The 13,122-nt window shown below is 38.8% G+C and overlaps 1 protein-coding gene across 1 annotated transcript in view; it reads right to left on the minus strand.

The window, feature by feature from the left end:
• The window catches only part of LOC124171834 (ubiquitin carboxyl-terminal hydrolase 15-like), a 68,576-nt gene that overhangs the window by 28,848 nt on the left and 26,606 nt on the right, over positions 1–13,122 (minus strand). The window contains exons 5-9 of the mRNA XM_046551188.1: positions 12,304–12,427; positions 4,579–4,789; positions 3,920–4,034; positions 3,448–3,621; positions 3,212–3,370 (exon numbers count right to left, since the gene is read on the minus strand). Coding sequence (XP_046407144.1) covers positions 3,212–3,370; positions 3,448–3,621; positions 3,920–4,034; positions 4,579–4,789; positions 12,304–12,427 — 783 coding nt within the window. The remainder of the gene's footprint in view (positions 1–3,211; positions 3,371–3,447; positions 3,622–3,919; positions 4,035–4,578; positions 4,790–12,303; positions 12,428–13,122) is intronic.

Below are 13,122 nucleotides of genomic sequence, written 5' to 3' on the forward strand. Positions count from 1 at the left end.
GCGAAGAAAGCTCTCATTGAGTCCAGGAAGCACTCTAAAATAACAGAATAACTGCATAAATGATAATATACTGTTTGTTTCAGGTAACTTATGAACATTGCAAGACATTTAAGTGAAAGTTTTGGTTATCCGTGTTTTCCGATTATTGTGCCGTCCCTCCCCATCGTTAGCCCATTAGGATGATCGGGAAAGTGCTGTACATAAGTTTTCCTAGTGGTATTTTTCCTTAAATGCTCCAAATTAAAATTTAGTCACTCTTAGAATTCTTTCTTCATAAGGACACTTTAAAAATGCTGCATACGTCCTCCCACGTTTGAGGGATAGCAATAAATTTGACATGGAGTATCAAAGAATAAGGAAAAAGATTTTTTCTAATTTTACTGGCAAGATAGATGTAAAAAGGAGCAAAACAGTAAAGAGTCAACTCTTGATTATAACTCTTGCTCCCAGTCATCTAGTTTGTGGCTATTTTCTCTTCAATATAAACAAAATTTCAAAGAATATTCCAAAGACAGCAATTATGAAATTTTCATAAAGATCAATGAATCTCAATAAAATGCATCTAAATCTGAATGCAACTACAGTAAAACCTCTATGTAGTGAACCACTTTATCTCGTAAAACCTCCACTTATCATACCAAGGAGACATCCCGAGACGGCCCAACTACCTCCACAAATTGTATGGAGACAACTAGAGACCATTAATGCAGCCGCTATTACGTACATGGAATGACATTTTCAGCGATGAATGTTTCACGCTTATTTTTTTTTTCTTATGCACCTTTAATATGCTGTAATTTTCACGTTAACCATTGGTTAAAGCCATTTTGTTCCACATGAGAGCATACCTAACAGTAAATCAGAAAAAAGGTATCCAACTATCCTAATAATATTAAGTGACTGTTGAATGAAGAGAGCCCACATTGTTTTCTCTCGAATCACGATAAAAATCATGCAGTAGCGCTTGGTTTCTGTTATTATTTAATAATAAATATATGTTCACTAATGCATGCATGTTTGTTTAAACACATATATACTATGGTTTAAAAGACGGCAGTGCCTTTCATTTCCGAAGGATAAGAAAAAATGGTGCCTATCACTAAAACCTCTCTATAGTGAACCTCCAAACATCAAATTGCCCAAATTTTGGTCCCCTCCATTGCGATATAAAGAGGTTTTACTGTATAAGTATCCAACCAGTGAACCTAAAGCATCAATTCTTTGGTTAACTTGATAATTAAACCACAATAGCAAGGAAGTATGCATATAGGTAACTGCTCCCAAGAGAAAGGAAGGAAATATTAGACTTATTCCATTTCTGTGATTTCCTTAGTGCTTCATCTGCTTAATGAATCATTAATTTGTAAATTTGATAGCAAAAAAGCAAAATTGATGAAAAATATTTACCACATTACTAAGAAAAATGTCAATATCATGACCATATTATTATTTGATTATCCATGTTTTTTCCCAACACCTCAGTTAGACACCAATTTTTTTTTGATCCAGTGAACCCCATATGAACCCATGTATTTCCTACCTCGGTTATGAAACTTTTCACATATACGACGACCTTGCATACGAAACATATTTTTCCAGTCCAAATGAGATAAAATACCTCACTTATATGACTTTCTGAGAACTTCTCTACGAGAAAATTGCAGCACGAGCACCGATATTAGCCACAGGAGCGGGAGTAGTATGTGCTCATTACATAGATACGTCAATAAAGAATAATAAGCTTTAATAATGAGCAATCCTGTTTATGAGATACTAATTTTAACTATAGTAGATGGTCGTCAATCCGGAATTATGAACTACGGAATATCTATCTCAAACGGAAGATTTTCTAGTATTTTTCCAAGGTTATGTTTTCCATCGCCCCCGTGAAATAACGCCCAAATGAGCCATTACAAATCCTCGCATACCAAAATTTTGGCTTCCAAGGTCATCCAAAAAAGATTATCATATTTGCAGTATGGACGTAAGTCGCTGGTAGTTCAACACAATGGCAAAAATAGCATGCGTGGTCTCATTCTGCAGGCTAATCCTACGTCTGCAGGACGAATTGCACTGGGGGAAAGTTGCTTATGCAACGCATAGATCAAAACTGCTCAACTTGTAACTCAGTGGGTTTGAATGAAACATAGGTGGACCTTGCATAGCTATAAGCATAACTCTGCCTGGTGGCAAGCATTTATTTTTTTAACAGAACGAGAGTTAGAGTGAACGCCCTCAGAGAATAACTCGCGTCGTCAGTCGTTACATAATCATTAATGTCAAATTGAAAACATGAAAGATAAGGCAGTTCTTTTCGACTCAGGAATGACCTATAACCATTATGTCAAAGTACAAAAAGTGTCCGGTGTTGTTATCAGAAATGGGAAAGTATATAATTCCATGAAGACAAATCACGTGGTTTGTGAGTCAAAGTTCCCGGAGCTGAATTTGCAGAAGAATACTGACAGAGAAGCTATACCCGGTAGATTCAATCTACTATTGCTAAAATTTCATGGGAAAATTCTTTTTTAGTACGAAAGCATTGTAAAGAGGGGAGATTTTTCCAGGCTCTTAATCTATTTTTGTTCATTCATCACTACGGCAGTTGGGACATAAATTAAATTGCACACTTTAAAAAAAGGGATCTAAGCACCGGAAAAATCTTAGTTATGGAATACCCCGGGTGCCAGTGGCGTAACTAGGAATATGCTTTGTTGGGGGGGGGGGGGGAGGTAGTACCTGGGGGCGGCTCCTCTCTCCCCCTTTTTTTGGGTTCTCCACTGAAAGTTTCATAAGTGAGGTTTTACTGTACTCCAGATAGAAAATACAGTGGCCTAGAACTGATGTCCAGTAACTAAATAGTTCTGCTAACTAGTTTCCAAATATGGGTTCTATGTATGTATCCGAAAGTGATGAACATCAAGTAAGACACTATTCTTGAAATGTTAAATAATTTTTAGAAAGCTTCCAAGAGAGGTACTAGAGAATCCTGGAAAAATAAGAACAAAAAAATCTAACTAAAATTATTCCATATTTGCTTCGTTTTGGTTGAGTGGCAAACATTAAATGCATTAGGCTAGTTTTCGCTAGAAATTGCAAGCTGCAAAAGCGATTTTATCCGAGGCAATCACTGAATTCCCTAGAGACCAAAATTCCCAGAGTATTCCAGGTTTTCCCAGGTAGGAGGGAAACCTGAAAAAGAAATACCTACCTCATCAGGCAGATCGTCTTCATCTCTTTGCTCAATGTATGGCTTGTCTTTGATTCGATTCAAATCTTCATGAAGTCCATCAAGCAAAAATGTCAATAACTCCTGAGAGTCATGCTGCTGATAGCCGGAGAACTGAGGAGCAAATCTTCCAACTTGCGTCTGCAGAAGATAAAAAATAACATTTTCAAGAATTCCACATCCGCTTAAAAACTTCTTTCATTAAAGACAAGCCATACCTTAAATTGATGAGGAGATATACTGGGGAGACGACCAGACCACATATTTTGTACCAGGTCACCATAGGCTTTAGCAATTTCCCCACCCATGCCAATTGGATTATCTACATTCAACTCTCTGTGGTGTTCAGCATTGATGAAGTAATCTGTAATTGGAGGGCAGTTACTCATGCACTGCAAAAGAATTCAAGAAAAGAAACCATTAGTCTGCACAGGCTAACTCACGAAAAACTCGCACAGATATTTCACATTCTCATTCATAAATCCTATCACATGAAAAATAAATTACACTATTTTTTTTCTCAAGGCCATAAGACTTATAGATTTTTAGCCACAAGGGAGTAATAAGCTTGCTATGAACTGCATCATAACATGTCCACAAATATTTAACAAGGAATATGTAAGATTCCCTCCTCAATATGAAAGCATTTTCTAAAACAAACCCCTTTAATGTTAAAATGGCTGACCTTACCTGCAAAACACTATTCATGAAACAGGTATTCCCAAGATTTGTCAAACCACATAGTCCAGGTTGTGCAGTTTGTCTCCTCTCACTTAAGCCAAAGTATGGATGTCCATTATGATCTCTAGAATGCCACCAGAAAAGAGGAATTTTCCTTATTCACTGTCTTAAAATGTACTAAACAACTGTTCAAATGGTATAAAAACACAGGGCAAGGACATATGTAGCACAAAAAGATGAATATATGAATGATATGAGGAATTAATCAACCTTTACAGCACTTCATATAAAATATTTTCATCCACAACCATAAATTCACTTTTTAGCAGGAAATCGATTTCATTCCAACAGAAACACATCGTCAGCAATTATTTTTCTGCATGTACCATATTTCTCCGAATATAGTTCCCCTCTGAATACAGTCCCCCCCCCCCTAATTTTGAGGCTTCAGTTTCGGGAAAATTTTCAAAAAATGGGTTTGAATATTGTCCCCCCCCCCCTTTACTTTTACCACGGGCATTTTTGAAAAAAAAAAAAGGGGGACTATATTCAGACAACTACGGTATATGCAATAGTAAAACACTTGAAAATATTTCAAGCATTTCTAATGCATCATCCCACCAAAATTGCACACAATGCTGAGTGATTTGAGGTATACAAGAAATTACCTGTAAGGTGTAGTAGACCAAGTACCCTTAGCAGTGGGAGTTTCCACAACAATAGTTTGTCCCTGACTTATTCCAACTTCTTGGATTGTTTTGTCCATTTTGTCCAGAGCCTCACACTGTGTAGGAACTCCAGGTGTAAATGAATTCCACAGTTTCGTCTCCACTCCTTCAGGAATGTTGAACACTTGGATAATCTCTTTTTTCATCTTTCCTGAAAAATAAATCAATCCATGTAGCCAAGAAAGATGAAGATAAATAAAATACTTACTACACATGCACACAGTCAATCAATTGTTTAAGTATTTTTGAGTAGATTTGGATACTGTCTGAGGGACATTAAATTTGCAAGACCATGCCTACGACAGAAGTGACTGTCTTCAAAGTGGAAGCGGCAGGAGGAGATCAAGTAAGGGGATGCACTCCTCTCCCCATTCTCCCTTCCACTTCCACTGATGACAACACCTGCTCCAATACACATCCACTGCACAAGCACACATGTTTTAAGTTGAGTGAGATCAAGTGATGATTTGAAGAAAAAAAACTTGCATCAAGGAAGCAAGACCACTTTTTTCCTCAGAAGTACTGCTTACTTTAATTTCTCAACTGATACTATTCCAACCATGCTCAAATTTTGCCATTTATTACCAATATCATCAGGGCGATCTCTGCAGTATTTAGCATATAATACTATAAAACATTGAAGGGTATGAAATATATTTGAGTGTAGCAAGAATACAAAAACATACAAGGTTACAAGGAATTCTTGAGGGATAATATTTTTTCTTCTTAGGTATTGATCACTTTAATTTCTCAATAAATGATTTTCTTTCCATGCCAAAATCTTCCCATTTATTATCAGGGCACCCCGTCACTTGCTGCCACACCCCAAGTAGCAGCTCCCAGACCACAATTGCTCTCTGCTAAATTATCATAGTTTTTGTACTCCAAAAGTTAGCACCACTAGGTCCCAATCCTCTGGTTGACCTAAAAGGAACACACGGACACTCCCCACTCAAACTGGGAAGTGAAGCGTCTGTTTGCAATATTCTCATTTCTCCCCCAAAATACTTTGTGCCCTGCATATACTTGAGCCACTTTCAGAGCCTCCAGCCAATCCTTTCCACGCTTTGTCTTGCCTCAATCTTCTAGGTGGACGCAAATACTTTTGTGACCACCACACACGAGAGCTCTCGTAAACCCTGGTTTCCAAGAACCTGCTGCGTGATTCACAACAGAGTAATTGTGAGCCAGTAGCCTTACGGGTACTTCCATGATACTACTTTCCAAGCATCGCTGATGGTTGGGGGGGGGGGGCCTGATCTACCTGCATGAATGCGGAACCACATCCCACAGTTATCATCTCTTGTGCAACTTGTGCGAAATGTGACTAAATGGTGTGGTTTCTGACCTCCACTGCAAGCATTCACCACAGTTGTGCAGCTGTTTGACACATCTTTGCCAACCCCTTTCCCATGATCATGCCACTGAGCATCACACACTCAAGGAGGAGTGGTTTTCTGAAACCACGGCTTTAACCAACTAGTGCAAAACTATACCAGTTACTAGCGAATTGTCGCTTTACCGGAGCTGAAGCAAATATTAGCCAATATACCTATTGTCAACAGTTAAACAGGAACAGGAAGGAGTATGTGGCGACAGAGAAATTTCTATCCGATAAACGTAAGCATAAATCCAGAAGAAAGGCAATGTTTTTTTGCATCACTAAATTTCCTTACTTAAACAACAACTAACAATCCAAACAATTTATAAGCACCGTACTGAATAAAAATCATGCAAAGCATTGCTTTGTCAATCATTATGCCAATGCACAACCAACGAAGCCATTTTTCTACGTACTGTAGCGGTACGGACCGGAGCCGGCCCGACGCATCATTTAAAAAACATCGCGGCTGGGGGGGTTACGTCTGCGCGCACACTCACAATTTTAGCATTTTTTTCACGGAGTTCTGTCCTGAATTTATGTAAAGGGTTTATTTTGTTTTTTTCATTGTAGAATATTTTTTTAATGTACGGGAAGTCGTGTGAATTTGTGTGAGAGTGAATTTCCGGGAGAGGCGACGCAGTGGTTCTCTCCCGGAATGCGTTTGAAAACCCGCCTTTCGGCCGGGGAAAAAGAGGGCGTCGTGGTGCACCAGAGGTGATTGTGGGTAGTGCAGAGTTTATAAAAGGGAGAGACGAGAAGTCTAGTGCTCTCTCTCTCCTACGGTCTGACACGAGATAAGTCAAATAGTGGTGTTCAGTGACAAGCAGCAGCAGCCAAGCTACGGCACGTGGAGGAGGCAGATACGAGGACAGCTCTTCAGGGGTGGCGAGAACATCGGATAAAGGAAGTAAGCTTGGAAATTACCAAAGCCCGAATAGATCCTTTTGTGTCCAGATTGTTCCACCCTTTGAAAGTCCCAAGTGTACTCCCCACAATAAGGCCCTAGTGAATTTACTGTTGGCTGGTTTTAGACACGGCCCTGCAAGACTTAAGTGCGGCACGTGGTGAAGCTTGAGCATAATATCTGAATGTTAGTGTCACTTGGCAGATCATTGAGCCCGACTTCAAGACGGGTGGCCACTTGACCAGACTAACGCCCAATTTATACTTGCTTTGCACGGAAAGTTTTTTTTTGTGTAAGTTTGATGTCACTATTTTTTACGTTGCTCATTCGCCAAAGAGCGTGGGTATATTTTGTTGTTGGAAACATCAATTTTTTATAATCATTGAGAAAGTGCTTTTGTAATTTTGAAGGAGAAGCCGAAGGTGAATATTTCATGTTGGAGGTGACGCCGATGGATTTTGGAACGGGGATTTATTGTGTGTGTTTGGGGAATACTTTAGTGTCAGTGTAAATTTTGGAACCTATGGTAGTTCGGTTATTAAAAATCAATTGTAAAAGGGATGTCATTGAAGTTATTTGTTTTGCTATTGCCACGATTTCCTTAAATACTGTTGTAAGTGAGTGTGCGTGCAGGCACGAACAATTGGGGAACTTGATTTTAAGCCCGGAAACGGTAAGTCTCCGTAGGGGCAATTTTCTATCTTGGGGGAGTGGAGAGTTAACAATCACATGTACGGGGAGATATCGAACGGGAGGCGAGCGGGCGGCTCTCGCGGTTTGAACCGTTACAGTACTTAATTAGTGCATTTACATGATCAATATATTATTTGGTACTTTCCACTGAAAATTCAAAAAATAACTGATAAAACTGTATCGCGGTTATTTAATGCCTCAAATGTTCACATTGGTGAATGTTTATTGTTCTTGTACGTTAAGCGGCAGTGAAGTGAAATAACATATTGCATTTGTTTCTGCAGTCGAAAACGGTGAAAGGCTGTAAAACGTTCCTGCCTTGGAAGACTTTTTCTCTCATATAATGTAATGTCTTCATTATCTACGGTAAAAAGTTTGCTAAGCTTGAAAAATGATGTGATTAAAATTGCCAGTGCCAAAAAAAGTTCCTTTTTGAGTGTTACGCTTGCGACGTATTTGAAATAATACACTGAGTTTACCACGACACTGCAATAAAAACGATTTGAATTAAAAATGGTATTATTAGAAAAGATATTAACGTGATACTATTTCACTAAAAAAATATAATGCAGATACTATGCTGATATGTCACTTTAGTAAAACAAAAGCAAGATTCAAGAAACTGCGATGATTAGAAACTCACATGGGTAATATTTGCGGCAAAAAAATGGAAAGGCATACGCATCTGATGGACCGTAAGGCCAAAATTACTTAAGAGTATGAATTTATTGATTTAACATTCTCAATAATGACTGAGAAACATAAAAAAGGAATCCAGAATTTTTTAAATTAAATAAACTAAAAGCGCAGCATCAGCTCTTCACATATGCCTTCTGTGGCAGCGGCAAATGCATACAACATGGCGCTAAACGAGAGTCAGTTCTGCGAGTTCTTCCAGCGGCCACCAGGGGATGCTCGATCACCTGGGTCACGGAAGAGAGCATCTCCGACCACTGAAGCGAATGGTACATTGTGATCGTGACTATTACTTGTAACCGCAACAGAGAATAAATACGTCCATCCACACAATTCACGCTGAGTATCATTGTATCGTACATCCTACACCATCGTCAAGGCGCAATACCTGCATCTAGAAGCATCATTGCAAGAAATACCTCGTACTGCAAGGGTTTTGTCAGGGAGTAGGTTGTGAAAGAGTTCCGTTTCGTCTACGTAGTATCACGCAGGGAATACTTCATAAGATACTTAGGATCAGAGTCCTTCCTTCCATGACTTCGGGTTTACACCGCAGGCATCACCAGCAATTATGACGGGAGATAACACTTTGGTGCTTTGAATTAGTATAACCAACATTCCGAACTCTGGAAGTTCTCGATTCTCAATCTATCCCTGAAATACTCCGCTTTACACTTAGGCATAGCCCCTTTCTCAGAAGTTCCCGCAGATTGAAGTGGGCAGATCCACCCGAAAAAAGCTCCTTGAACTCTTCATGGTCTGCATTCCTTGGGTGATTTTTTTTAATCGTGAAGAGTGAAGATAAATTAATTATGCCACTCTCATATTACTCTATTATTTTTATTTTTTGCTTAGACGTATTGGGTGTTTTTGGCCATGGTGTCTACCTTCAAATGCTCTCTATTCACGCAACTCACGGACGTGCGGGTATGCTACAGACTGCTTTCTGCCACCCAAGGAACAAAAGAAGATCAAGCATTTGCAAATGTTAATGCCACAATTTTTTCACCAAAATGAAGTACTTATTTATCGAACGACAGTTTACTACATGAATTTGAGACTGAGCACTCCATGTTAACTTAATTTCTAACAGATCGCAAGAAATTACAGAGATTAAGGACTCTTGGTGAAGGTTTTCCGGCAATGGAAACTCTCGCTATGGCAAGTGCCAACACCAAAAGGGCCTCATAAAAACGAATTTTTTTACATGCTTGTTATAGGGTCAATTGACGGTGCCTCGGCAATCTCTCGTAATAGCGGGGGTCTCGCAATAGCCCGTACTCGCTTTAACGAGGTTCCACTGTACTTAGCTTACTTTTCAGAACTAAGAAAAACTATGAAGTGGACAAAAAAGTGGTGTTGTGGTTGATCAACTGTGCCCTATGTAATTCTTTGGTGGTATACAAAACATTGAACACTTCTACCCGTTTTACCCTCAAAAAGTTTGTTTTGGAAGTAGCCAAGAGGTGAGCTAAATGTGAGGAGGGAAGAAGTGCGTCTTCCAGCGATGATGACACGGGTGGCGAGATAGAAAGGCCGACTCAGCGAGCACCTCGGCAGGATAGCCCAGCAAGGCTAGCAGGGGGAATGGTGAAACACAATCTAGAGAAAAGAGTAGGGTATGGGAAGAATATCCATCATGGATGTGCCGAGTTTGTTCTGCTAATAAACTTAGGAAGGAAATCCAGTGTTTCTATGGATTCTACAAGGTTCCCCCTGCACGAAGGAGCATGTTTCACCAAATACCATACAAAAACTAACTACTAACATCTCTCGTAAGTAAAAGGCTTCAAATTAAATTAAAATACATTAAATATTGAACATGCTACTAGGTTTTCGTGTATCTGTGTCATCTAAGTTAAAACTCCTTTAAATTCCCGGTCCTACCCAATTAGATTGGAATTGAATACCCAGTACACAACATGTTAATAGCAAGAGTTAAGGCTATTTCAGGCATTTATGACAAATTTATGGGCAATCAGGGAAAAAATTAAGCCCACATTTTGCTACTCTTTCTTTTGCAAAATTTTTGGGCACTTTTTTGATCGCAGTTGAGGTCAGATAGGTTGCTTCACAGCCGGATGAAATTCTGCCTCTATCTTGAGTGATTTTTGTTCATACACCCATGCCTCGTATAGCGCAAGGGATGCGTTCCTTGGGCTCTTTGCCCTATACGAATTTGCGTTATATGAGAGCGTTTTAACATTGGGAAGATAGGGATGCGTTCCTGGTGGCATAGGTGTTGGGTATTGAATTTCCTCTAAACCATATATATTTATATTAATAGCCTTAAAAAACCTTTTTCACACAAACTTTTAAAGTTTAAAACATCTTTTAAGATAGTAGGCACGCATTCAAAGACTTTTATTCACGTAAAAATAATTCGTACGTGCTTTTGAAATTCCCTCCTGTTGTGCGGTTGGGCTAACATCTGCTATCTCAGGGATTCGTAATGCATTGCCGGCAGTTGACGATTTTTCAAACTAGTCTAAAAACAACTATTGTGTCACCCAGACCACTTTGCTGCTCATCCAAAGGCTAGGGCTAATTTGAATACCATTTCATTGCTAGCAGAGTTTGTGAATGATAAATCATAACTGGCTTTAATTTAAAGTCCTCCGAGGCATTAGCAGTTACATGAAACAGTCTTTAAATGCCTTGAAACCTGACCCAGTTTCCCTTTCCTGACAATAAATGAACGAGATTTCATCCTTTTCCAAAACAATATCGTCTCGTCAACACTAAAAACTAGTTGAGGGGGAAAGGAGCCACTTTCAATCACAGCTTGGAGTTCATCAGAAAATGTTAAGGTGACTGCATCTACTAACACTCCCAGATTCACCTGATATCGCCGCACTGAAAATACCTGCTTGCCGTTTAAAATTCTGGAACCAACCAGAGCTTTCACTAAATGTCTCGGAGCGGTTACCACCCTCGTCTTTTTGTACAGATTCACAATGAACTTTCCGTAAGTGCTAACGTGATGAGGTCGAAGTTGGTGCAGCTGAGGTCACTGATGTTTAAACTTCGTCTTTATTCAGAATAAGGCATCATGAGTTTAAACTTCCGCACAATATCGCTTTGACGCTCTCCATTTTCAAAGCAAATGACCTCTTTCAATTTCTCTTCTAGGTTTATGGTTTTTCTTGATAACACATTGATTTCTCTACCTGCATTCCTATTTTTTGCCATTGTTCTCTTGGTTTTCACTCTGTACGGCTCTATTGAAATCACCTTCTACTGCTGCACTGTATTTCTGAGATGCAAATGGCCTGTGACTGCTGGGAGGGAATGAAGCCATTGTATTCGAGACTCTATAGTGGACCCTTTTCTGTGTTGATGCTATTCATACGCAACTTGGCCACTACTCCATTTCTCCCCCGTGAATACTGATGACCTAGAAGGCTTTAGCGTAGACCCTCTACCTGGAAGTCAATCGCCCGATAACCTATGACGGCAAAAATTACATCGCAAACTGTATTGCTTAAAAAAAAACTCATTTCCACTAGTGCCATGCTTAATTAATGATCTAAATTAACTATTGTCATTTTGTTAAGGAGAAGAGATAAATTACTTCAGTAGGCCGGCTATCTAGACTCAATGACAAGTAATGCTTTTGGACATTGCACAGCAACGGATTTCGATTAATATATAAACAAAAAAGAAGATTTGAGGCAAGCAATATTATTAATATGCATAAAATGATAACAATTTCGTGTGTACTTAGCGCAGGTTCACGTTTTATCATGAGAGCGTTTAAGTTTTTTGATTAGGCTACACTGCATAGTGATGTTTCCCTGAGGAACGAATTTGCACTACATAGAAATTGCACTAATCGAAATTGCGCTTTATGAGGTATGGGTGTACTTACAGAGCACAGAAAAGAAGCACAGCACAATATTATTTTCTTTTTACCTTTAATTTCCCATTACAGCAATTAAAAAATGTGGACAACCATTTAAACTAAACATATTTTATAAATACTCACCAATTGTATCTGAACTGCTAAACTGTAGACTTTTAAAGTTATCTGATTCAAAAGTTTTACAAACTTTCACCTGAACAGGATAAACTTCCACCAGTGGCATCTTTGTTTCACCCAACTCCACCACCTAAAATAATAATAGAATCATAACCATCCAAAACAAATGTTCAGTGGAACGTGAACAACTTGGTTCTTAAAAATTTACCAATATTCACAATGGCATCTATGCAATAAAGAATATTATCAGTGTTAACCCTTTCAATTAAGCAAGCTGTAAATAAACAATTTTCAAGGATAAATTGTTAAGATCAAGGAAAAAGAAAAATCAGTCACAGAAGATGAAAAGATGATTAAGTATTTTTCCTTTAAAGTTCGTACAGTATTTTACATTTCCACAAAGCAATACTAATCATAATAATGCTAACTGCATTGGCAGAAGACTAGCGGCCGTATTCATATTATCCTTAGTAAGCTACTAACACCTCACTAGAGTTCTAAGTGGTAGTAGTACAATGGAATTCATAGATCATTACAAAGGGCTTCTAAGCTTAGTATGCTACTATCTCAGTAGCCAGCTATTAGTTGCCCTCTGGCCTAGCCTAATGGAGCTACTAAATATGGGTGGATGATTGATTCCAGTTCTATTTGTATACTTTTATAGATTTTTTACGCACTTGTGCCGAAATGGAACATGAAAATCAATTCTTCAAGTAAGGCAGGCAACGTATATGTAGCGTAATTGTTGACAGGAATTGAAAGTTTTTTATAGCTGCCAGGAAACTATGGCATGCAGTGGACTTGTGCCTCTAGTGTAAGTGTGCA

The sequence above is a fragment of the Ischnura elegans genome, chromosome X (genome assembly GCF_921293095.1).
Source record: "Ischnura elegans chromosome X, ioIscEleg1.1, whole genome shotgun sequence".
NCBI lineage: Eukaryota > Metazoa > Arthropoda > Insecta > Odonata > Coenagrionidae > Ischnura > Ischnura elegans.